At 38.9% G+C, this 26,387-nt stretch overlaps 1 protein-coding gene across 1 annotated transcript; it reads left to right on the top strand.

Moving 5' to 3' along the window:
- Positions 1-1,085: 1,085 nt before the first annotated feature.
- GPR37 (G protein-coupled receptor 37) lies at positions 1,086-25,863 on the top strand. Its single transcript, XM_012789095.3, has 2 exons — positions 1,086-2,929; positions 24,592-25,863. Exons 1-2 carry the CDS (start codon positions 1,907-1,909, stop codon positions 25,408-25,410), a joined length of 1,842 nt encoding a protein of 613 aa, XP_012644549.1. The 5' UTR covers positions 1,086-1,906; the 3' UTR covers positions 25,411-25,863.
- The last annotated feature ends 524 nt before the right edge of the window (positions 25,864-26,387 follow it).

Here is a 26,387-nt window from a genome sequence, read left to right as displayed (position 1 = left end):
TTAACTGAATCACACCTGCAAAGTCCCTTTTGTCCTGTTAGGTAACAGGTATCAGGAATTAGGATGTTGGCATCTTTTGGGGGACCATTATTCTACTTGCCACAATTGGCATCATATTTTTCATTGTACTTTCTCTCGTCTCTCTAGATGTGTTGCTTAAAAATAAAAATCAAAATGTGTTTATTTCGTCTTCTATTGTTTTCTCTTAAACAATTTGTCTGATGTTTGTCCATTTTATTAGCTATTCCTTGACAGCTGTGACAGGTTTGTGGGGTATAGTATAAAGGTTGGAAAGGCATGATCAGCCATGCTGGGGGTTCTGTTCAAGTCATTTCTCCCCTCTTGGCTTTTCCCTCTACTTCATCCCACAAAGCTACTTTCATTGTGCTCTGAGTGATTCCTAGCAACCTATGGCAGGATGCTTTCTAATTCAGTACATCCTGAGCATTCTCACTCTGTGTCCCACCCCCAGAACAGGTGATTCTCTATAATTGAAACCTCGGAGCTCCTTTCCCCTCCTGCCTCAGCTCTTGGTAATACCTAAGGAGGTGAGGGCCTCACCTTACTATTCCCTCCCGGGCTGAGGCCTGGGCATGCGCACCGGCTGCGGCCCATTGGAGGGGATCGCGCTGGTCTCTCCCCCACTCCTCTCCTCCCTCTCCTTTTCCTCCTTCCCCCACCCCGCCCATTTTCCCATTCGCCCCACCCGGCTCCGGGACCGGTCAGGCTGGTTTCTACATCTGGGGAATGAACCCGTCACGCCCATCCCTAGCCTCAAGCCGCCCAGGCTGTGCGCCTCCGCCCTTGTTCCCTCGCCGCTTCCAGCTCGGACGAGTGAAAGCCGCTACAAACGGCAAGCATGAAACGTGTGTGGGATTAGTGAGTGGTAAACCACCAGGGGATCCCGTCTCCCCACAAACCAACCTCTCTCCGAGGAAGAGGAGGAGGGGGGGGGAGGAGACAGGGAGCGGAGCGCCGGGTTTCGCGAGCGCGCGCAGCGGCTGGAGCTGCGGGGAGAGGCCGGGCCACCTCCCCTTTCCCGGCGGCGCGCCGCCTAGCCCGCGGCGGTTCCAGGCACCGCACGCTCCGCCCGGCTGCGCCCGCCGTGGCAGCCACAAGCTCCTGCGGCCAGCGGCACAGTCCACAGACGAGCAACGCGCTCTTGCTCTGCTGCCCCCCACGATTCCCTTCGCCCGGGCAAGCCGCCCAGCAGCCCGCGACGCCCTCTCATCAACTTTGAGCTGGAGGAGAAGCAACTTTGGCAGTGGCCGCGGGTTTGGAATCCCGCTTCTCCTGGCAGCAGTAGCGTCTCAAGTCGCCGGGGTTAGGTGGGGCAAGAGTTTCGCTTGCGCATCGGCGCTGAGTCTGCTGTTTGCAACCTGTTTCCAGCGAGCGGGGAGCGGCATTGTGACTGCCTGTCGTCTGGGAGAGGGGGACTTGTTTTTCTTTCCCTCTAGAGACCTTGGCTCGCAACCGGATAAAGGAGTATGGAAAGGATGTAAATAAGCAGAGCAACTGTTACGAGAAGGCAACCACCCAAAGACAGGGAGGACCGTGGGGCTTCGTTCGGTTTTCCCCAATTGCAACATTAATCAAGAGTCAGGTGTTGATTGCAACTTTTCAAGGTCGGCCACCGAGAGTAGCCATTCCCTCTGTGAAACGTTGAGGGTACACCTCGCTCGGATTGGATTTTGTCTGAGAAATGCACGGGACACCAAACGAGGAAGGATTGTAGGAGTGTGTGTGACCCCAAGACCCATCCTCCACCCTCCTGGTAATCTCCGGTCCCCCGTTGCCCGGGCGGGGGTGAGTATGTGACATGTGTCTAACTCGCAGCAGTAACTTAGGCAGCAGGTGTCGGTCCTAAGCAAGGAGCCACGGCTGCTGGGTGCGCCCTTGCCAAGCCATGCGGGCTACGGGCGCGTTTCTCGTCCGCATGTCACAGCTGCTGCTTCTGCTACTGCTCAAGGTTTCTGCCTCTTCTGCCCTCGGGTCCGGCCCTGCACCCAGGAACCAAACCTGTCTGGGGCAAAGCTGTTCATCTACACTGATCCAGCACCGCAGCAGGGACGCCTGGGGACCGGGAAATTCTGCAAGGGACGTTGTTCGAGCCCCTGCGCCCTGGGAGAAGCCAGAGGCAGCGGTACTCGCCGCGCCCTCCCGGGACCTACCGGCGGCCCCAGGCGATTACCCAGGTGCCGGGAGAGGGGCGGAGGTGTCTGCAGCCGAACCCTCGGGACCTCCAACCAGACCGCCTAGCCCCTGGAGGTGGAAAGGTGCGCGCGGTCAGTTTCCCCCTGAAACTTTGGGGAGAGGAGACCCTACCGCCCTCCAACTCTTACTTCAGATATCAGAGGAAGAGCAGAAGGGTCCCAGAAGCACTGGCATTTCCGGGTGGAACCAGGAGCAGAGTGTGAAGACGGTGCCAGGAGCCAGCGATCTTTTGTACTGGCCAAGGAGAGCCAGGAAACTCCAGGGTTCCCGCCACAAGCCCCTATCCAAGACGGTCAGTGGGCTGGCGGGGCACGAAGTGCGGACAATTGCACTTCCTGGCAGGGCGCTGGCCCAGAATGGGTCCTCGGGTGAAGGGGTCCATGAGCGCGGGGGTCCCCGCCGGGGGAACAGCACGAACCGGCGCGTGAGACTGAAGAACCCCTTCTACCCGCTGACCCAGGAGTCCTACGGAGCCTACGCGGTCATGTGTTTGTCTGTGGTGATCTTTGGCACCGGCATCATCGGCAACCTGGCGGTGATGTGCATCGTGTGTCACAACTACTACATGCGGAGCATCTCCAACTCCCTTTTGGCCAACCTGGCCTTCTGGGATTTTCTCATCATCTTCTTCTGTCTTCCGCTCGTCATCTTCCACGAGCTCACCAAGAAGTGGCTGCTGGAGGACTTCTCCTGCAAAATTGTGCCCTATATAGAGGTAATGCTTCCCAGGGGGTCTCAAGCTACTGGTTTTATCCGTTTGCAGGATTGTAGCATCAGAGAACTGCTTCTGGATGCGCCTACATGGCTGAAGCCCTTTGCTGTTTATCTAGGTCCCGCCTCCATTTCGCTTTCCAATCATTTATGCATGCATGCATATATAAAAGGAGGCAGCTTTACTACATCACCTTCAAATTCATCTGCTCCTGGGCTGTGAATAAATGATGACCTAGTAGTGTACACAGTTGTTTGGATTATACATCTATCTCTCTGAATATGGTGTTATGCATATTTCTGATTTGGCACCTATCAGAGATTATAGGGTTAAATAAATGGCCAGCTCATGCTTGTCATTATGAGAGCCCAGCAAGGGGGAAAAAATCATTAGCATTTATCTACTTGATTTTTAGTGCTTCAACGTGATTTTCCCCCCAAGAAGATTATTGCATTTTTTAAAATACCAAAGCTGGAGTAATATTTTTATTTTTTTTAAAAAAGGAAATCTGCCTTTCTTTGTTTGTCAATTGGCCTCATGATATATTAATAACCTCTCAAATTAGTTTAAGTGTCTGGCTGTCTTCCATGCTATGCTATCTAAATTCTTATGCCATTTCTGGTTTCTCTCTTTTTCCTTCTCAATTTTCTAACAGTTTTATTTGTTTTTGCATGAATGAAATTGAGCAAAAATAAGACTTTGGCCACCATGGCACAGATTTTGTTTAACATATCACAGTATATAGTATTATTTGTCATGTGGGATGGATATAAAGATTTGGCTATTTTAAGGGATTGATGCTAAAACTAAAAAGTTTCTTTAAAACATGGGTCCTGTAAGAGGTTCCAAACTTTGAAAGTGAAAGTCATTTTAAGTAAAATTTTACTGCTTCATTCTTCAACTAGTGTCCTGAACCATTATTGATGTAGTTGGAATTTGCTCTTTAAATGGCCTCTCTTTAAACAGCAGCTCTTGGATGGGGCTCAAGTGTTTTGCTGCCAGTTGTGTTTGTAAGCCAGCTGGCCCTTGATTTTCTCCATTCAGACTGTCCATTTCATTTATGGAAGCAGAAGAAGGGAAACTGTAAATATTTCAGAGTCCCTGATCCTGTCTGGCACCAGGGCCAGTGACACTATGTTCAACATTGTTCCAGGGCCTAAAGCTAGGGGATAAGTAAACAGAAAACAGTACCTACTTAGAAGGACCAAGACAAGAGACAATAAATAAGACCCTCTGGTATCCTGACACAGATCAGATGCAGAGTCATTCCATGACTACTAAATCAGCTGTTGCTACTTTACAAGGATCCAGGATTTCTCTTGTTGCCAAGCTCAAAGTATCTCTGAAACATCCAATTTATATGGTAGACAGTTCATTTTTCAATTGTGGAGGAGGTCATTTTAAACTTATGTAAGAGAATATGTGTCTGTTTACCCACCACTTATCTTTTTAAGGTCAATTTCCATTTAAGGTTTCTCTGATTATTTGAATAATGCAGAAGAAATTGACTTATGCAAGAAGGAGACAAAAAGTAAACTACAAAGGGGGCAGGAGAGGTGCCCCACTAAGAGAAATGTTTTGGCTTGTCTTTCTGAACATGTACTAGAAATGTAGAAACTTTTATATATTAGAGGGGAAAACAATAGAGAGGACAGAAAAAGAAATTGAGGAAAGAAAAGAAATTACCAGTTCTTAGAAGAAAACTTTAAAAGACAAGAATTCTATAAAATTCAGGAAAAAATATAAAAACTTTGGTTAGTTTAATGAGACTTAAGAGTTTTGAGTGATGGTATTACGTATGTTTTAATTTTCTTTCACTCTAATTCTGAGCATTTTAAAAAAGTGTATAATACTTTCTTTCATTTGTATTTCCTTTTCTGTTTAATTTTATCCTCCTTAAGGCTATTTGTTCACCTCTTCTTTCATTGTTAGTAAAATCTCTCTTTTACTCTGTATTTTACTTAGGTTTCCCTCCATCTTTATAGCTTTCTCTATTTTGCAGTTATTAGTACTAGTCTTTATTTTTTCTAGAGAAGCAAAGACTTCAAAATAATTCACTCATTTGGTTTTTTCCCTTGAAAATTTAAATTATATATTTCTTTACTGTTAGAATAGTGAATGAAAATCTTAATATGTAGTGTTTCTACATTTCTACCTCTTATTCCTCTGAAATACATTTTTAATGTTTTACCATGTTTTATAAACATAACTATTAGATAATAATATTGGATTCATAATTCCTGATTATAGCTATAGTCTAAACATGAAACTAACTAAAGCATTTCTGCCTCCAGGAGGCATTGCTGTTTTCACAGGAGTAAGGGCAATTTAGTGCCTGTCCCATGTTGGGTTCCTGAAAAAACAGACCCTGTGATGGAGATTTATTTATTGGGGCATGAAGTATATTGGGGTATGCCCTCAGGTTCAAAACTCATTAGGAAATGAAGCAAGCAGAATTGGGCTGAGGGAGAAGTTGAACTGTGATGTAATTGCCACAAAGACCTCAGCTGATACCATGAAGAACTCTAGGGCTAGGGTGACCATTCAGAGATGTCCTGAATTAAGGCAAGAGGGACCAATTTTTATATCTCTTAATGAGCTAGTCATTGGATGCAAGGCTGCTCCCAGGAATGGAGCTGTCAACTACCAACAATCCCAGCAATCGGGAGAATTCTTGCAGGACTTTGGGATTGAACAAACCACAGCATTTATTACAGTGGTTTTTGAACTCTAATGTTAAATTAGAAATAAATGGCATTCTAATCCAACCCCCTAATTTTATTTATTTATTTATTTTGGAGACAGAGTCTCACTGCTCTCTTGCCTTGGGCTAGAGTGCTATAGCGTCAACCTAGCTGACAGCAACCTCAAACTCCTGGGCTCAAGCAATCCTCCTGCCTCTGCCTTGGGAATAGCTGGAACTACAGGCATGCGCCACCATGCCCAGCTCATTTTTCTACATATTTTTAGTTGTCCAGCTAATTTCTTTCTATTTTTTTTCAGTAGAGACGGGGTCTCGCTCTTGCTCAGGCTGTTCTCGAGCTCCTGACCTCAAGCGATCCTCCCGCCTTGGCCTCCCAGAGTGCTAGGATTACAGCGGTGAGCCATGGGGCCCAGACTCAACCCCCTCATTTTAAAGATGAAACATGAGGCTCAAAGAACAGAAAGACCATCCTAAGAGTAAAGACCTAGTCAGTGGCAACCAGACCCTTAGTCTTAATGCTTCATGTTGACGTTTGCTAATTAGACAAACATGTATAAGACAAAAGTTGTATCCAGTGAGTGTTTTCTTTTCCTTTCTGCTCCTTGGTATCTTTTAAAAACTATTTCTATATCTACTAGACAGGAAAAAAGAAAAGGCCAGTTAACATCATTTGTTATGTGATAAAATGTATGGCTTCCTTTGTTTTTGAGTTTCATCTTGTTTCCTATATAAACTGGCAGTAAATTCTACAGTCGGTACCTGATTAAAATTTTTTAAATTGCAATAGTATGAGACAACTATACTTTTTAATGTGCCAAACATGATCATTTTAATGATCAAAAAATTATATGTTCCATTTTATATTCTTAACATCACAGTGTGTTTGATTTGTGAAGGACAATACAATATATTACCTTTGTTCAAACTTTCTTCAAATCCCCTTCCAATATATTTACTTCATGACCTCAGGACTTTTTGAAAGCATTTGACATTTTGTTTCTTTCCATATTTCTAGATTTTGCCTTTTCTTTACTTTTTTTTTTTTTACTGTCTTATATTTATTTTATTTGTTGGCTATTCTTCCTTTAAAAAAAATGTACCTCGTATTGATTTATAATGTAGGATTTACCATCTTTCCAATAATGTGGTTAGCCTTTTACAATGTTTTTATTTTTAAATTTTTCATAGTTAATTTTAAATTGTATCCAAAATTATTATTGATTTTTTAAATTTTTCTCTCCCATCTTCTCTTCTGCTTTCTTTTTCTTTTCTACCACAGTTCTTTTTTGCTATAACTTGAGTGTTACCATATTCTGAAGAGGATAATGGAATTTGGGGAAGAATTGGGTTTATACAGAAAAGTAGAAGACATTTTTCTAGCAGAAACTACAGACTCTTTGCAATTTGCATTCAACAGTTTGTTGGCCTAACGCTTCAGGGTAGCACCCAGCTTCCACGGTCTAGTGTTAGAAAGAGAGTTTTATGATGCTTAATATTACTATGAGTAGGAATGTGCTGGAAACTGTTAAAGTTGATGACCTCTTCCTTTCTATTCCAGGATTATGACATCTTTATGGCCTAGTGATAAATCTCATAAAGACCAAGGGCAACATAGTCACCAGAGAAAAAACCATGCTCAAAGCAACATTTGTATATGTATAGTGTTGTATGTGTGTATGTGTTGCATATGGAGGTCTGAGTGTAGATTACAATAGGAGAATCACAGAGGAGTTCCCTACTACACCATTTGCTTAAGGATCTAACCAATGTGTGAAACCAAATAACTCAGGCATTGCATATGGGAGCCGGAACAGCTCTTTGTTCATTACTTCATGGAAACCAGTTGGAGTCAGTGTATAATCGGACCCAGATCAACTGTCAAATATTTGCTTCTGTTTAGACATTAATTGGGGATTTTGAATGATCTAGGCTTCTCTTGAAAGAACTAATACTTTCATCTTGTGTGGTAGGGCAGAAGGCTTCAAATAGCTCTGAGATAATCCCAGATCGGACTGTACTTTTATCTTAATGGGATACAAAATTACTGCATGGGGGTGGAGGGAGAATAAAGGGACTGCACCTCACCATGGCCTCTGGTCTGGACATAATTTGTGATAAGTCTAGAATCTTTTCTGATGAGAAGAGCCAGCTCCTCTGATGGTTTTAGAAATACTGGTTTTAAACCGAGTGAAACAAATGGCTCTTTCATTGCCTTAAACTGTGGCTAGTACGGACCAGAAAGAAAGGAAGGGTGTTGGAGACTGACGATGACATTGCCATACATCTCTGCAGTTCTACACAGATTTCCCTAGAACTCCTGCATTCAAGTAATAGCACATTTATCGTGCAGACGGTAAATTTTCCTTGAGTGGTGGATTAGCCATTAGATGTTCTACTGGACTTTTAAGTGGAAACACACAGTTTTATGCACAATTTGAAAGATAGTAATACTATTCTCAGGGAAAATATATTCAATATATAAGAATGATGATTAACAAATACTTTATGACTTCTCATTAATCTTTTTGTAATCATTTTCCTCATCCCCATGCATATGAAAATATTTAGCTGAGGACTCTAGCAGGAAAGAAAAAGCAGTTTCTTAGAGCATGCTTTTATTTAAAACTCCATTCCTGAATGGTATATGTTGAATTTAACTGAATTGGGCCTTATATAAGAAATAAAATCTTTATGCTATTTAAAAGAAAAATTCAGATAGTTTCTGTAACTATTGATTGTAATGAGAATGTATCCATTTCTAAAGCTGTCAATGAAGTATAAACAGCAACATGGATTTTTCTTTACTTCCTTTCTAGAAATAGTATCTGGCATTCAGCTTTTAAGGGTTATATATAACAAAGCAGCACTCAATAACTGATTCAGGAACAATTTGAATAATTTATTATTTTCTATAATCATTTTCCATATCTGTTCAACATTCATTCATTCATTTATTCACCATCCATTCATTTATCAAACACTTATTGGTCTTTTCTTCTATGTGAGGCACTATGTTAGGAGTGGGCGGGAGGAGAAGGCAAGAGAGGAAGAAGGGAAAAAGTTTCCAAAGATAAATACCATAGATGAGTGACTGCTATTAAAGTTACAAAAAAGTAAAATAATATTCTATAACATGCTGAAAATTATAATAGAGGTTTGAACAGAGCATTATGGAAGTTCAGAAATGGCCCTGGAATGGGTCAGCTCACAGTTGTACTTGGTTATGCCCAAGGATGGAAAAATTTATGGAAACTGTGCTCCCTCTCATTCTTCTCAATTATATTCTTACTACTAATCTTCATAAATACCCATACAGACTAGATCCATGATGCGAAGTTACAGCTAGGAAAATATTTTAATTCTTGCTTTCTTGTGCTCTTTAGATTTCCTGGGATAGGAAGCCCATAATAATAATGGACAGATAATTCAGCAGATTGGTCAGTTCTAGAAGTTTCTTTGAATATACGTAATTTGTATTAATGCCTAGGGTAACTATCTTTGCTTTACAATTATTAGTCCTTATTAGCTATAAAGGACATTAAATACATTACATTTTATAATTTTACCTAAACGAATGTTTATTTGGCATTGTAATAACCAGTGCATTAAATTGAGTCCTTTTCTTCTGAAAATATCAAAAACATACCGTGTTTCCCCGAAAATAAGACAGGATCTTATATTTATTTTTCCTCAAGAAGACACCCTAGGGCTTATTTTCAAGAGATGTGTTATTTTCCCTTCAAAGCCTCAGCTTGCAGCACACACAGGATGGCCTGGACCGACCTGACAGGGGGAGCCGACCTTGTTGGTGGGGCTGCCCGAACCTTTCCTGTCACCTCTGGAATAGTGGCTGTCATGATGGGGCAGATGAGAAGGGCTGCTCGTCTTCTTTACAGCTCTGCGATGAAATGCATGGGTTGTGCAGATACGCTATGTAGCCACGCCCATCACTAGGTCTTATTTTCGGGGTAGGGCTTATATTGCACAATGCTTAGAAATCCTGCTAGGGCTTATGTTATGGGTAGGTCTTATTTTCGGGGAAACATGGTACATATTATTTAATTTGATCTTAGAGAACCTGGGAAGGGAGACAGACAAGGGAGATACTTTAGACCCTATTGTAGAGTGAGAGAAAGGAAAGAATAAAGAATTGACTTACCCAAGACTTGGATTAATCACTCAAACTTATAATCAGAGTAAGGATTTATCCTGAGTTTCTGAGGGCTTCTGAGGTATCTGGTTATATCAGCAAAGTATCCTTCAACAGAGAAAAGGAAGCAAATGTATCTGCAAAAGCAAAACAAATCTGAGCTTATGAATCCACCCAAGGCTGAGTAAGTGTGGATCTACCTTTCCTTTTGCCCTAACACTGCATGGACCTTGATAGAATTTTTCCACCTCTAATGGCTTTTTTCTTATGTTCTGCAACTAGATTTAACAGCATCCCCTTGGAAGCACATGAACCCGTGTCTGGGATATAGACTGTGGGAGGAGAGGCATGGGCAGGCAACTACGCAATGAGGTTTGTCTTTGGCACTGCACTTCTGCTCCATCCCCCAGGGGTGCTCCTGTTATTTTACTTCCAAAGAATGGACCTGCCAATGTGCCATAATTAACTCAACCTTGTTGCCAAGACTAACTCTTAAATATCCTAATTAGGATAGTATTCTTTGTGCCAAAAAAGATGATCTCATCTATAACTTTGGGGGTAGAGTGGATAATGGATTACTGCAACCTCAACTATGGGGTCTTTCTATTTGCAAAGTAAGTGTAGATATTTTCCATAAAGCATCCATAAAACACAGGATATAATCCCAGTGCCAGGCTTATTCTTGAGACAGAATACTTTCACTTTGTGAATTTATGATAATTTTCAGTGTTATATGTGTGTACATTTGAATGGTTCATAGCATTAATGAGGCCACGGTCATTGATTTGATCCCTGCCTGGAATGAATCATTCTTATTAGGTCTATGACTGTACTCAGGGCTGCCACTTTCTTTTACAAAATAGTCTCCTCCTCGTCAATTCCCACTTGAGGACCTTTACTACTACCTTAACTGTCTTCTCCTTGGTTTAAATCTCTCTCATAGGAGAAGCTTCTGATAAACAAATTCACATCAAGATGTGAGATTTAATCTTTAGGGTAAATGCCCAGTAATGGAATTGCTGGATCAAATGGTAGATCTACTTGTATCGCTTTAAGGTATCTCCATATTGCTTTCCATAGAAGTTGGACTAGTTTGCAGTCCCACCAGCAGTGTTGGAGTGTTCCTCTCTCTCCGCATCCACCCAAGCATTTGTTGTTTGGGGACTTTTTGATAAAGGCCATTCTTACTGGAGCTAAGGGATATGTCATTGTGGTTTTGATTTGCATTTCCCTGATGATTACAGATGTTGAACATTTTTTCATGTGTTTGTTAGCCATTATTCTGTCTTCTTTAGAAAAGTTTCTGTTCATGTCCTTTGCCCACTTTTTGATAGGGTTGTTTGATTTTTTCTTGCTGATTTTCATGAGTTCTAAGTAGATTCTAGTTATCAGCCCCTTATCAGATGTGTAGGATGCAAAAATTTTCTCCCATTCTGTAGGTTGTCTGTTTACTTTCATGACTATTTCTTTGGCTGTGCAGAAGCTTTTTAGTTTGATCATGTCCCATTTATTTATTTTTGTTGCTGCTGTGATTGCCTTTGGGGTCTTCTTCATAAATTCTTTGCCTATGCCGATGTCTAGGAGAGTGTTTCCAACATTTTCCTCTAGAATTCTAATAGTTTCATACCTTAGGTATAAGTCTGTTACCCAGCGTGAGTTGATTTTTGTAAGAGGTTAAAGGTGTGGATCCTGCTTCAGCCGTCTACAAGTGGCTATCCAGTTTTCCCAGCACCATTTATTGAAAAGGGATTCTTTTCCCCAGTGTATGTTTTTGTCTGCTTTGTCAAAGATTATATGGCTATATGAGGATGGTTTTATATTCGGGTTCTCAGATCTGTTCCACTGGTCAATATTCCTATTTTTGTGCTAATACCAAATGACACTCTACAAAAGACACCTGCACTCAAATGTTTATAGCAGCACAATTCACAATTGCAAAGCTGTGGAAACAACCCAAGTGCCCATCAATTCATGAGTGGATTAATAAAATGTGGTGTATGTATACCATGGAGTACTATTCAGCTCTAAGAAACAACAGTGATATAGCACATCTTGTATTTTCTTGGATAGAGCTGGAACCCATACTACTAAGTGAAGTATCCCAAGAATGGAAAAACAAGCACCACATATACTCACCAGCAAACTGGTATTAACTGAGCAGCACCCAAGTGGACACATAGGAACTACATTAATTGGGTATTGGGCAGGTGGGAGGAGGGAAGAGGGGGCAGGCATATACATACATAGTAAGTGAGATGTGCATCGTCAGGGGGATGGTCAGGCTTGAAGCTCAGACTTGTTGGGGGAGGGAGGGCAAGGTCATTATTTGAAACCTTAAAATTTGTACCCCTAAAATATGCTGAAATAAAAAAAAGATGTGAGATTTAGAGATATTTGCCTTTTATAAAGAGATTGAATGAAGAAAGACTACTTCCTTAACAGACTACTGATGGTGAAATTTTGATAAAAAGCTGAGAAATATTGTCTTAAAATGTAGTTTCTCAATATCATTCAAATCATAATTACCCAACAACAAATATTTTTGTTTTTATTTTGAGTTCATCATCATGCAAATCAATATCATTAGTCACAAGGGGAAATAGGTGAAAATTTGTTATTCCTTTTGGAAACTCATCAGAATCCCTAGGACAACAATTGGAATTTCAGGACACCTTAAGATTGATTAGGATCATCATAATACCAAGGATTGAAGACTGGACTGTGAGATTGGGAAAAATATTATATTTGGAAGTGAATTTTTGATTTACTGAAAATAAATATAAAATATAAAAGATTTCATTAGTCCTATTGATTCCAGTAGATGGCTTATATCTTAGGACAAAATGATGCTAATCTTCATTTTCATTTTTATATTAATGGACACTGGGAAAGATTTATAGTTAAATAAAAACATGTTAGATAAGTTGTAATTAAATGACTTTTTAACTATAAAAGGAATATACTGTTCTTCAGAAGTCGTAAGTAGTAGGAAATCTTAATTCAAGATGGGACTATAAAGGGAACGAAAGGATTTATAAAATCAAGACACATTTTAGAAGAATATTTTTTAAAATAGTCATAAATGCTTTTTTAAAATAAGGAAAAGCATGTTATCAAGCTTAAGGAAGAGAAAAGAAGGTGGAGAATGAGGCAATAATGACAATTGATAGTTTGAAAATATTTTTCCTCATGATATTGGGAATTACATATAAATGAAATAGGCTGGGTAAAATAGAAGTAAATGGAGAGAAGAACATATATTTAGTGTTAGTTGGGTGGAATGTTCTGTAGATGTCTGTTAGGCCCATTTGTTCTAGAGTTCGGTTTAAGTCCATTGTTTCTTTGCTCATTTTCTGTTTGGAGGATCTGTGCAGTTCTGTCAGTGGGTTGTTAAAGTCCCTGGCTATCTGGCATTGTTGTTTATCATTTTGTTTAGATCAAGTAAGATTTGCTTTATGCATTTGGGTGCTCCTGTGTTAGGTGAATAAATATTTAGGATTATTAAGTCTTCTTATTGAATTGCTCCCTTCACCATTATATAATACCATCTTTGTCTTTATTTTTGTTGATTTGAAGTTTATGTTATCTGATATGAGAATGGCCACACCTGCTGGTTTTTTTGGTTTCCATTTACCTGGAATATTGTTTTCCATCTCTTCACTTTGAGTCTGAATGAGTTCTTGTGGGTTAGATGCATTTCCTGGAGGCAACAGATACTTGGCTTAGTTTTTTTATCCATTCAGTCAGCCTATGTCTCTTCAGTGGGTGGTTCGAGCCATTCACATTTATTGAGAAAATTGATATTTGGGGTGGATTTCTGTTCTTCCTGTTGGGTAGACCTTTATTGTTTTGTTTTACCTCTTGAGTTATTGTGGAATCTAGGTTCTGGACTTTAGCTTTTGGGTGATTTTACACTGGTGGGTGTCTATTGTGCTGATCAGTGTATAATACAGGTCTGAGTACTACCTACAGGGCAGACCTGGTCTTTGCAAATTCCCTTAGCCATAGCTTGTCTGGGAAAGTCTTTATTTTTCCTTCATATAAGAAGCTTAGTTTTGCAGAGTACAAAGCATTTGACAAAATTCAGCACCCTTTTATGATAAGAACTCATAACAGAATAGGCATAGATGGGACAGACCTCAAAATTATTAAAGCCATAGATGACAAACTCACAGCCAACATCCTACTGAATGGGGAAAAATTGAAAGCATTCCCACTTAGAACTGGAACAAGACAAGGTTTCCCACCATCTCTACTTCTATTCAACATAGTACTGGAAGTCCTTGCCAGAGCAATCAGACAAGAGAAGGAAATGCAGTGTATCCAGATGTGAAAGAAGAAGTCAAAATATTGCTCTTTGCTGATGATATGATATTATATCTAGAAAACCCCAAAGATTCAACCAAGAGACTCCTTGAATTCATAAAGAGATTCAATAAAGTCTCGGGGTATAAAATCAATGCACACAAATCAGTAACTTTCATACATTTGAGCTGAAAGTAAAATCTTAGATTCATTACCTTTCACAATAGCATCAAAGGAAATAAAATACTTAGGAATATGTTTAACTAAGGAGGTGAGAGACCTATATAGGTAGAACTACAATACACTGAGGAAAGAAATTGCAGAGATGTAAACAGATGGAAAACCATACCATGCTCATGGATTGGCAGAATCAATATTTTTAAAATATCTGTGCTGCCCAAAGTGATCTACGATTCGATGCAATCCTTATTAAAATACCAGCATCATTTTCTGGAGAGCTAAAAAATAATTCTACATTTCATATGGAACCAGAGAAGACCCGGTATAGCAAAGGCAATCTTAAGCAAAAAGAACAAATTGGGAGGCATCAATTTACCAGACTTCCTACTATATTACAAGGCTGTAGTAACCAAAACAACATAGTACTAGCACAAGAACAGAGACATAGACCAATGGACAGAATTGAGAACCCAGATATAAAACCATCCTCATATTTCATCTAATCTTTGACAAAGTAGACAAAAGAATACACTGGGGAAAAGAATCCCTATTCAATACATAGTGCTGGGAAAATTGGATAGCCCCATGTAGAAGACTGAAATAGGATCTGCACCTCTCACCTCTCCTAAAAATTGACTCACGATGGGTAACAGACTTAAACCTAAGGCATGAAACCATAAGAATTCTAGAAGAAAATTTTGGAAAAACTCTCATGGATATCAGCCTAGGCAAAGAATTTATGAAGAAGACCCTAGAACAATTATAGCGTCAACAAAAATAAATAAATGGGACATGATCAAATTAAAATGCTTCTGCACAGCCAAGGAAACTATCATTAGAGCAAATAGACAACCTACAGAGTGGGAGAAAATATTTACATACTATACATCTGATAAAGGGCTGTTAACTAGAATCTATATAGAACTCAGAAAAATCAGCAAGAAAAAAATCAAACAATTCCATTACAAAGTGGGCAAAGGACATGAACAGAAACTTTTCAAAAGAAGACAGATTGATGATCAACAAACATATGAAAAAATACTCAACATCTTTAATCATCAGGCAAATGCAAATCAGAACCACAATGAGATCATTTAACTCCAGTGAGAATGGCTTATATCAAAAAGTCCCCAAATAACAAGTGTTGGTGTGGATGTGGAGAGATGGGAACACTCATACACTGCTGGTGGGACTGCAAATTAGTATAACCTCTATGGAAAGTAGTATGGAGATACCTCAAATAACTAAAAGTAGAACTGCCATTTGATCCAGCAATCCCACTGTTGGGTATATACCCAAAGGAAAGAATTCAATTCACAATTCACAATTGCAAAGATGTGGAAACAACCTAGGTGCCCATCAATACATGGGTGGATTAATAAAATGTGGTATATGTATGGAGTACTACTCAGCCACACAAAACAAAGGTGATCTAACACCTCTTGTATTATCCTGCATGGAGCTGGAGCCCATTCTTCTAAGTGAAGTATCACAAGAATGGAAAAACAAACATTATATGTACCCATCACCAAATTAGTACCAATTGATCAACACTTGCATGCACCCATGAAAGTAACATACATTGGGGGTCAGGCAAGTGGGAGGGAGGAGAAGGGATAAGTAAATTCATACCTAATGGATGTGGTGTGTGCTGTCTGGGGGTGGGCATGCTTGTAGCTCTGACTCTGGCAATGCAAAAGCAATTTATGTGACCAAAGCATTTGTAACCCTGTAATATTCTGAAATTTTAAAAAATAGAAATAAATGGGTATTTATTATATATGTGTGTGTCAGATTAAATATCATGAAGCCTTCTCTCTGACTATGGAAGTGTGGCTGTGAAGAGCCCTATTTCATTCCAGAGAGTGCACAAGCAGTGTGTGTGTAGTTTTAAGGGTGAGACAGACCTTTCGTCACTGTTTTTGGTGTGGAAACACTAATCAATGTGTGTCACTGCATGGTATCATGATCTGCTCTGAAATGAAGACCTTCTGATAAAGCTCATCTTATTCACAGCACTCTGATAAGCAGTGGCTCTGATAAACATGTTCCCCCCAACTGGTATCCAAAGATGTATCTCTTTGGTTGGAAGTTGCCCTGAAGTGCTTACAAGCACAAGGATTATGGAAAATACAAGAAGAAGCCAAAGGCTCAAGCCATTTAGAGTTTCAAAGGAAACTCTACCCTGGCTCATCCTGCTTTTTTCTTGACTGGTTTTTAGGCCTGTAACCACTGACTTATAATAGATTATCTTTCATGGCCCAAATGAATGGTTTTTCTTAACAATAGTGCCCTTGTTTTGAGGGTCACTCGTAAACAAAGGACAGCACATAAATAGATGTGTTTAAACATTCTTTTGATGTAAAATATAAGTTAGGCTGGAGTGAAGATGGCATGACCTTGGTTAGAAATTTCCCTATTTTGTGAAAATCAGTGTATTTCAGTCACTTCACTGTACGTAAGCATGTAGATTCAATTTTATATGAAGGACATTTTGCTGTGAAGTACATTGGTCTTTTTTTACTGGGCAGTGTTTGTACCAGAAGATTTAACAAAAGATACTATTTACTTTATGAGTTATACTTTATGTGATCTGTGTTGTCTGTTTCACAGTTTATTCTTAATAGTTTCTTCTTTCCTTGTTTGTCTGCAGTAAGCTTCTGAGAAAGGGAGAAAAAGCTAAGACAGTATTTCGATTGATTACTGTTTTTCATAAACCATCTGTGTGCTCTTTTTTCATATCATTTTGAATGAACAGGAATTTAATGTAGTACAAAGTGAATATGGTAGCCCAGGTTTCCTTAGGGCCTGATATTTGCTTTGAATTAGTAACTCGAACAGTGGGGATAATGAAATCTAGTTATATCTTGATTTATAAAGTATGCTTTCCACCTTAATTATTAAGTGTGTTGTCTTATAATTTTCTTTTGGTTTTACTTTTAGCAGAAACCGAGGAAACCATTGACCTTAAAATTAACTTGTGATGGAAAGAAGCATACACTTTTTTCTTCTAGAAAAAGATAGTTTCGCTCTGAATCTTTCCTCAAAGTCATTGTTATCATATACCTTACTGGCTGGGTTAATTTCTCATCAGTGATATAAAATAGCTATCTGAAGTTGATCAGCATAATTGCTGAACAGAAATTTGGAATTCAAGATTTCATAAATGCAAGTTTAGCAGAGGGCCAAAACATTTGAAAGCTGTGATATATCCGTGGTTCTCATAACTACTGGGTTGAGTTTCTCTAAATTCAGTCTTGCTGGTGGTGACAATGGATTAGATGAAGAACCACATCACTTCTATGCAGGTGACTGTATTTATGCTATTTCATTATCCTGATCAAACTACCTGTTTTTTTGTTGGTTTGTTGCTGTAAAAAATTGAAAAGATAACTCTAGAAGCCATTCACAGCAACTTCCACTATATTTTCGAAATCCTCTGTATTTGTAGGTTTCTTTCCTCTTTTCCCAGTGGACTTTCATGGAATATCATATTCTCAGCATCCACAATAAGTGAAGAAATACATATTACCTTGCTTCTTATTAAAGAAACTGAGGCAAGGGCAAGATGAGAACTCATCTGTCAGGGTGTTGAATGTCACTTGAAATATCTGAGTCATTAACTTGAACCAATTGCAATTTGACTGTAATTAGGAATAAACCTTTTTAGATGACTTCAAAGTGAAGTTTAGTTTGAGTTAGTGAAACATTTAAAGCATAGAATATAATAAAAATATTTTACAATGCAAATGATTTAAGCCTTTAGCATTTATTCTCATGTACTTTATGAATCTCCAAATGAACAAATATTGCAGTAGCATAAATTTTATCCTTAAAATGTATTAGCATATAAAAGAATATTTAAGCAATCCATTCAAACATTAAATAATCTTGTATATGACTAAAGTAATATATAAAGCTAATGTCATTCTTACCTGGGCTATTTTTTTTCCTACACAGAAGCAAACTTTTTACAACTTTATGAGACTGTGTGTGTGTCTGGAACAACAAAAAGCACATTGAAACATGATTTCTGGGTGGTCTTCAAGTTATCTTGCCTTTGTGCACCACCCTTTCATCCCACAGATTTAAATGTGTTCCTCAGTTAAAATACAAATCATTACAGTCCTGGATTGTTCACAAATAGTTCAAACTGTCAATCCCAAGTTTATCTTAGTCTAATAGACTAAGGCAGACATAGATGATATTTGAAAAGAATTAGATCGTGTTTTTTGAAATACAACTATGTATCATGGGAGGTTTTATAATTTGGTCAGCCTCTAAAGCAGTTTCCCTAGGAGATGTTTTGAAATTATGTTTGTCTTCCAATCTTGTTAAACCAGTGATTCTCAACTACAGTCTCCAAACATACATGGATATGTCCCCTTCAAGGGAAGTCACAGCAAACATGCCGGGAACTGTGATAGTCAAGCCTATCTGTCTATAGACTGTAATGAGCCCTTCCATATATAATTTGCTGGGTGCATGGTAGCAGGTGGTAGATAGTCAAGAAATTCTGCCTTGTATTCTAACCTCTTGAGAATAAAATTCATGCCTTATTCATCATTGTTCCTAACAGCAAGCACAGTATATTTTATGGATTCTTTCTCCCTCAAAAAAAAATGCACATACATATATACTCATGTAGCATTGACCTGATACAGAATTCAATAAACCCGTAATGATACTAAAATGGGAATCATTTAAGGGTGATCAAGAAGAGGGACCCCAAACCCCACACCTTGGCACTGGAGCTGCTGCATCCCTGCATGAATCCTCAAGCCTTAGCATGTCCTGTGTCTCTCCCGTGCCCTGAAGCACTGCTGTAGGTGGCTGTGGCTGTGGCTGCCCAAAGCCTTACTGCCCTGGATGTTGCCTGGACAGGAGCTAAAGGAGCTTTATTGTGTTTATTCTGGAATACAAATAAGGGCAGAATATTACTGTTTGAAAGAACGATCTTAGAGTTGTTTATATTGATTCCCTTGCCATCTCTGCATTTTGATGCCAATACCCTCAAAATGTTCAATATCTTATTTTCCCCAATAGTTAAAATTTTGTTTTCAGCTTTCCTCTGATCTTGAAATTCTCAAAATTAATAGTCTTGTCTATTAAAAGTATTTACAGTTCTGTTTTTGTTGCTGTTAATTGTTTCTCCCATTGCAGTTTAATTAATAAGAGATTGCATCTTACTCATTCCATCTCTCAGGATGTTGCTTCAAAGAACTACCCATCTAAGCCAGTGCTTAACAGCTTTACTCCCAAGAGCATATTTCATAGTGATATTGAATTTTAGCAGTCAGATATGGTCATTAAATGCAGAAGATTCAGCATTCATGATACAGTTTTATAATTGCACATAATTGCACTATTCATCTTGGTAGAATTTTTAATAAGCTGTACGTAAACAAGTATATTTAAAAATTGTGATGGAAATCTTTTCATGTTGCTCCAACATCTAGGAATCGTAATTACATGGATAGATTTCATGTTTGGGTAAGCAGAAATTAGGCCACTACCCATTATTCAGATGATTTTCATCAATTAATTTCTGAGGTGTACAGTAATTCTTTACACATGTTTAAAGTCTTTTTTAAATAAGTTGGGGAAGTACTGGGCAGGGCTTTTGTGCATTTCTTGCTCTTTCACATCGTAAAATTTAGTGCATAATTGAATTTAAAGAAAAATACCTGAAGTATTATCCCTGCGGGCAGTGGCAGCAGGAGAGAGTGTATGTCTGGGATTGGCATTTGGGCTGCAGTTGATGTTAGCAACTGCATTACAAACACAATCTGCATTTGGGGCGGTGCTGCTACTTTCCTAATTGGTTCCTTCAGCAATTCTCTCTGTTGCTCTTATGATCTTTCTGACTTTGTACTCTGTTTTATCTGGATCCTAACTTCTATCACAAAGAAATAACAAAAAGAAAACAGGAGGCTGAAATACTGGAGCTTTCTGGAATTTGTGTATGAAAACTGGGGAGGACCCCTCCATGATTTGTCGAGAAGACTACAGATCATATATGTTTGAGATTATGACTTGGTTCTAAGGGCTTTCGGGAATATGACTGAAGAATTGAGAATCTTCAGATAAAATGGACAGTAGAAGGATTCCTGAGTAAAACGTTGGAATACGTGTAAATCTTGCTCAACATTTGTCCCTGCTTTTGTTATCTTGTGAGATGAAATTGTATAGAACCTAAAAACCATTGTCATACTTTTTGAGGCAGTGAATATCTTTTAATTAAGAGTGGATGTGCAGCACAGCTTTTGATATCTAAGGAGTTGGCAATCTAACCCACCCATCTTACTCTTAATACACGTCCACCCACATGCATTTGCTATTACCTCTCACGAAAGGCTTTGTTTCCAGCTTGGAGTTAGGTATGCAAATGCTAACATTTGTGAGAATTGGTCCAGATTTTTTAAATCTCTGGATTTAAAATTAGGGAGATTAATAGAGGAGAAGATACTATCCTTTATGCATTGTGTTCTTTGTAAGTAATGACAGAAAACTACCAAGCAAATAGATGTTCTGAGCTTCTAACAGATTGCCTCTCCTCAGTCTTCGGTATTTTTATATTACTGAGCTTTCCTTTAATAGAAATGCTATTCAAAATTTCAAAAGAATGCATAGCATAAAACCTTTGTAGCTTTGTATTTGTGAACTGACTCAGGATAGATAGTAACGGGAACACTCACAAAGATTTGCCTCAGTCACGATGGCACAGAAAGACTTGCTGAGGATTTGTGTGCATCTGATAGCTTTAGTAATTTTTTTGTTTTACGTTCTTAAGAGAAATGAATCAAAACATTTAAAAAACGTATATACAAATGTAAAGTTTCAAAAATCGATAAAATAAAGTACTTCAATTTCCACATGATACTGTTTGATGTGGACCCTTTGGAAAATGATCAGCCCTTCTCAGATTTCCCCAAGTGTGGCAGTTAGTGACATTAAAAAATATGTGATCATAAGACAGTTGCACAATGTGCACCTCAATTTTAGAATTATTTTGTGCCTCCAGCATAGATATAAAACAAATTTCCATCAGTGTGAGCAACTTATTAATTTGTAAGTTAACTTTTAAAAGGTGAACGTAGAGGTGGCTTTTTTTTTTGTCAGATTGATGTTTCTTGTGTGGGTATTTATGGGAGACTTTCTGAAAAATTTGGAGAACAAGAATTGTGGTTGTAAGCCCAATCATGACCTCTTTATCTGCACCGATATAGAGCTTTGTTAGTCATATTTTTTCTTCATTTTTGCTTTTCATATACTCATTATACTTCATTTTCAGACTACCTCTACTAATAGCTATGAGAGTGGTCAGGGCATGGATGCATTGTTCTTATTTTTCATGTTAGAACTAGTAGACACTATCTGATGCGTAGGATGTAAGAAGAGTAGAGAATATTTGCCATTGGAACTCTCAAAATCTGTGAGGCAAGTTGCCATGGTTCCAAGGAGGGTGACAGCTTGAATGTAGTAGACAAACAACTAATGTTTTAAGTACAAAAATTGTGTGACAAATGGTTTTCCTTTTTTCAACATGAGCTCTTTGAGTTTAAAAATATTAGATATTAACATTATACTTATTTTTTCCCCTTACCCCTTTGCCAAGGCCTGGCCTATAACTTTGCTTCTTAAACCTCCCCACCAGCAGACAGGGGAGAGTGAATGCGTGTACCCAGGTGTCTAGGGCACAGCCCAAAGCATTCCATCCACTTTGGGCATATTCTTTTAGTCTCATGTTTCATCTGAAACCTCATTAACATTTTACCTTCTATGCATTGTTTTTGTTTAAATATATAATGACTACATTTATTAGACATTAAATTACTTAAATTTCCCCCAAAATATTTAAGTACATTTGATACTCCTGGGTGATTGCTGTGTTTATCTTGTGGCTTTGAGAACCATCCTCCTCCTCTTGGTTGAGTATGATCTGCTTGAAGGAAAGGACTGCTTCTTGTACCTTTCCATATTCCCAATGTCAAGTGTAGTGCTTGCCATAGAGTAGATGTATTTGTGTGCTTGTGTTGGATACATATCTGTGTGCCCCTTTAGAGTATGTGTATGATGCTCAGTAAACATTTCATAGATAAATGAATGAGAGCCTGTTTACATTAGGAACATGTGTTCATTATTGTAGAAAAGCCTCAGTGTGGAAAAAATAGGTACATATTTTTGGTTCTTAACCTTTGTCATTTTTTTTAGATGTCTGACCATATGTATATAAGAGCAATGCCTTTTTTGTACACAATATTCCTTGTATTCATTGTTAAATAGTTTTCTGACCTGAAATTGTCTATGGTTGGGATATCTAGACATTCTTTGTCTTTAAATTTGATAAATATTCTTATTTCATGATGAATGTACTTATTTTAGGTCTGATTCTGTAATTTGTTTTTGGGTTTTTTTTGGCACATAAGCTCATAGTGGCTGGTTGTCTCTTGTATATTGTGATTTTCAATTTTGTGAATCCATGTTCCCTTGAATTCCATCTGCGGGATTTCTCTAGGGCCTGGTTTTAAAGTGCCTTATTCCAGAGTGGATTAAGGTTTGCTTCTACCAGGTGCCTGGGATGATTTTATTATTTATTTACTTATGTTACTTTATTTTGATATATTTAGGGATACAAGTGGTTTTTGGTTATATGGATGAATTGTATAGTGGTGATGTCTTGGGTTTTTAGTGTACTCATCACCCAAATAGTATACATTGTACCCAATAGGTAGTTTTTCTTCCCTCACCCTCCTCCAAACCTCCCCACTTCTGAGTCTTCAATGTCTATTGTACCATTCTGAATGCCCCGGAATATCTGCAGCTTAGCTCCCACTTATAAGTGAGAAAATGTGGCATTTGGTTTTCCATTCCTGCATTATTTCACTTAGTATAATGGCCACTAGTTCCACCCAAGCTACTGCAAAAGATATTATTTCATTCTTTTTTATGGCTGAGTAGTATTCTATTTTATATATATATATATATATATATATATATATATATACATATATATATATATATATATATATCACATTTTCTTTATCCACTTCTTGGTTGATGGGCACTTATGTTGCTTCTGTATCCTTGCAATTGTGAATTGTGCTGTCATGAACATATGAGTGCAGGTGTCTTTTTGATATAATGATTGCTTTTCCTTTGGATAGATCTCCAGTAACGGGATTGCTGGATTGAATGGTGGATCTACTTTTAGTTCTTTGAGGACTCTCCATACTGTTTTGTATTAAGGTTGTACTAATTTACATTCCCACCAACAATGTGTAAGCATTCCTGGGATGATTTTAAATTGCATTTTGGTTTTTCTGAGCCACATACATGGTGTGAATTCTGGCCCTTATACCATGTAGGTTCCCGTACCTGGTTGGAATTTGCCATTTTCTTCTCTCCTCTTCCCTAACTCACACAGACCCAAACCCCATCAGGCAGGCTAGCTTCTCTCTTGTTTCCCCTATTTTTTCTCTTTATACCTCTAAAGATGTTAGTATACGTGGAGAGTTTCAAATCCACAAGGATGTCTTTGACCTAATCTCCACCTACATTGTCCCTAGCTTTTTCTCTTAGCTCCATGTACCTGGGCATCTGGCCCCATCCTACTGGCTAAAACTATTAGTAACATCACACCTCATCAGGAATGGCAGATGGCCCTAGGGCAAACATGCAGCAGGGACAGTGAGGGATCGCTGATCTGTTTAGTACTTGTTTTCTCTTTGATATTGGCCTCCAGAGGATTTCCCTTTCTTGTTTTCCATAAGTGTATGCCTTTGAAAAGAATGTTAAATTACTTTATTTTGCACTTAGGAGAAATTAGAGGAGCTCTCTAACCATCTAATCTACCAGAAACAATAGGCTGTAAAGTGCTTGCTGTGTGTAAGGCACACTGCTGACCCGGACTCTGGAAAACATGGCCATCCTCATCAGTAACGAAATGGGATATTCTCCATGACACATATTCCTTATCTGGATCTGCTAGTGGAAAGCATGTTTATGGTGATTGAAATTTTTAGGGTCTCTGGGTTCTTATCTGTAATAAAATGGTATTGGAATAGCTGGTCTTTATGGGTCCTTCCATTTCTAAAATTTCTTCACTCCAATGACCCCCCCTGGACAGCTGAACAGCTACAATTTGTTTTCTATTTTTATGCTTACAATGATTCAGCTGAAGTCCTGAACCCAGTTACCCATGCCTCATTCTCTGTCTCTCTCTGTCTCTGTCTCTGTCTCTGTCTCTCTTCTTACTGTTTTAGCAGTCTTGGTTTGATCTTTCAGAGAACGCCCAGAATAAGCGTATTCTGTGTTCCCCCGCAGGTCGCTTCTCTCGGAGTCACTACCTTCACCTTGTGCGCTCTGTGCATAGACCGCTTCCGCGCCGCCACCAACGTACAGATGTACTACGAAATGATCGAAAACTGCTCCTCCACAACCGCCAAACTTGCTGTGATATGGGTTGGAGCTCTGCTGCTGGCACTTCCAGAAGTTGTTCTCCGCCAGCTGAGCAAGGAGGACTTGGGGTTTAGCGGCCGAGCTCCTGCGGAAAGGTGCATTATAAAGATCTCTCCTGACTTACCGGACACCATTTACGTTTTAGCTCTCACCTACGACAGTGCGAGACTCTGGTGGTATTTCGGCTGTTACTTCTGTTTGCCCACACTTTTCACCATCACCTGCTCTTTAGTGACCGCGAGGAAAATCCGCAAAGTAGAGAAAGCCTGCACCCGAGGGAATAAGCGGCAAATTCAGCTAGAAAGCCAGATGAACTGTACAGTAGTGGCACTGACCATTTTATATGGCTTTTGCATTATTCCTGAAAACATCTGCAATATTGTCACTGCCTACATGGCTACAGGGGTTTCACAGCAGACAATGGACCTCCTTAATATCATCAGCCAGTTCCTTTTGTTCTTTAAGTCCTGTGTCACCCCAGTCCTCCTTTTCTGTCTCTGCAAACCCTTCAGCCGGGCCTTTATGGAGTGCTGCTGCTGTTGCTGTGAGGAATGCATTCAGAAGTCTTCCACAGTGACCAGTGATGACAACGACAACGAATACACCACGGAACTGGAACTCTCGCCTTTTAGTACCATACGCCGTGAAATGTCCACTTTTGCTTCTGTTGGAACTCACTGCTGAAGGACAGTGCCTGCTTTGGTCAGATTTGTTTATTTGTTTGATTTTCATATCCTGTGAAAGTTTTTACTTCATATTTTTCCTTACAAGGAGAAAAATGCAAAACAAGAAAGAAAGAAAGAAAGAAAGAGAGAAAGAAAGAGAGAGAGAGAAAGGAAGGAAGGAAGGAAGGAAGGAAGGAAGGAAGGAAGGAAGGAAGGAAGGAAGGAAGGAAGGAAGGAAGGAAGGAAGGAAGGAAGGAAGGGAGAGAGAGAGAGAGAGAGAGAGAGAGAGAGGAAGGAAGGAAGGAAGGAAGGAAGGAAGGAAGGAAGGAAGGAAGGAAGGAAGGAAGGAAGGAAGGAAGGAAGGAGAAAGAAAGAAAAGAAAGAAAGAAATATTAACTACCATAGAAGTGATTTTACAAATTAATATTTGTGCTTTTGAAAAAAATGTTTATATTTAGTTATTTAAGAAGAACAAGGAGGCCAATAGTTTTGGGTAATTTTATCTGGTATGGTGCTAACATTTTATCTGAAAAAGTTATTGCACCTTAACTTAATTAATTGCTAATTTTTTCTTTATTTTAAAAATATAACTGTTGTGTATTGATTATAGCCATGTGATTTTGTAGGTTATTTTATGTTTGAGTTGTGACTGAAAGTACATTGTATAATATATGGTATCATGAGATGATTTGTACTTAGAAGCATTCACAAAGTAGCACCAAATAAATTACATTTTATTCTTTAATATAATTGTCAATCTACTTTTAACCAATATTCAATAAATCTTTTAATTGCCTTAAAGACACAATTACTGGTTCTATGCACAATTTAAAACCAGCCTTACTGTTTTATATTTTCCTTTAAGGCAGGTAATCACTATGTTACAAAGAAATTATCCTAATAGTACTATTTTATATGCATGATTCATAAAACTATATTGTATGTTAAAACAAAACTGTATTTTTAATATTCAGGTATAGATGTAAAATTACTTCT

The sequence above is a fragment of the Microcebus murinus genome, chromosome 9 (genome assembly GCF_040939455.1).
Source record: "Microcebus murinus isolate Inina chromosome 9, M.murinus_Inina_mat1.0, whole genome shotgun sequence".
In the NCBI taxonomy this organism is placed as follows: domain Eukaryota; kingdom Metazoa; phylum Chordata; class Mammalia; order Primates; family Cheirogaleidae; genus Microcebus; species Microcebus murinus.
Note: the sequence above shows the minus strand (reverse complement) of the source record. Positions and strands in the feature narration are given on the sequence as shown.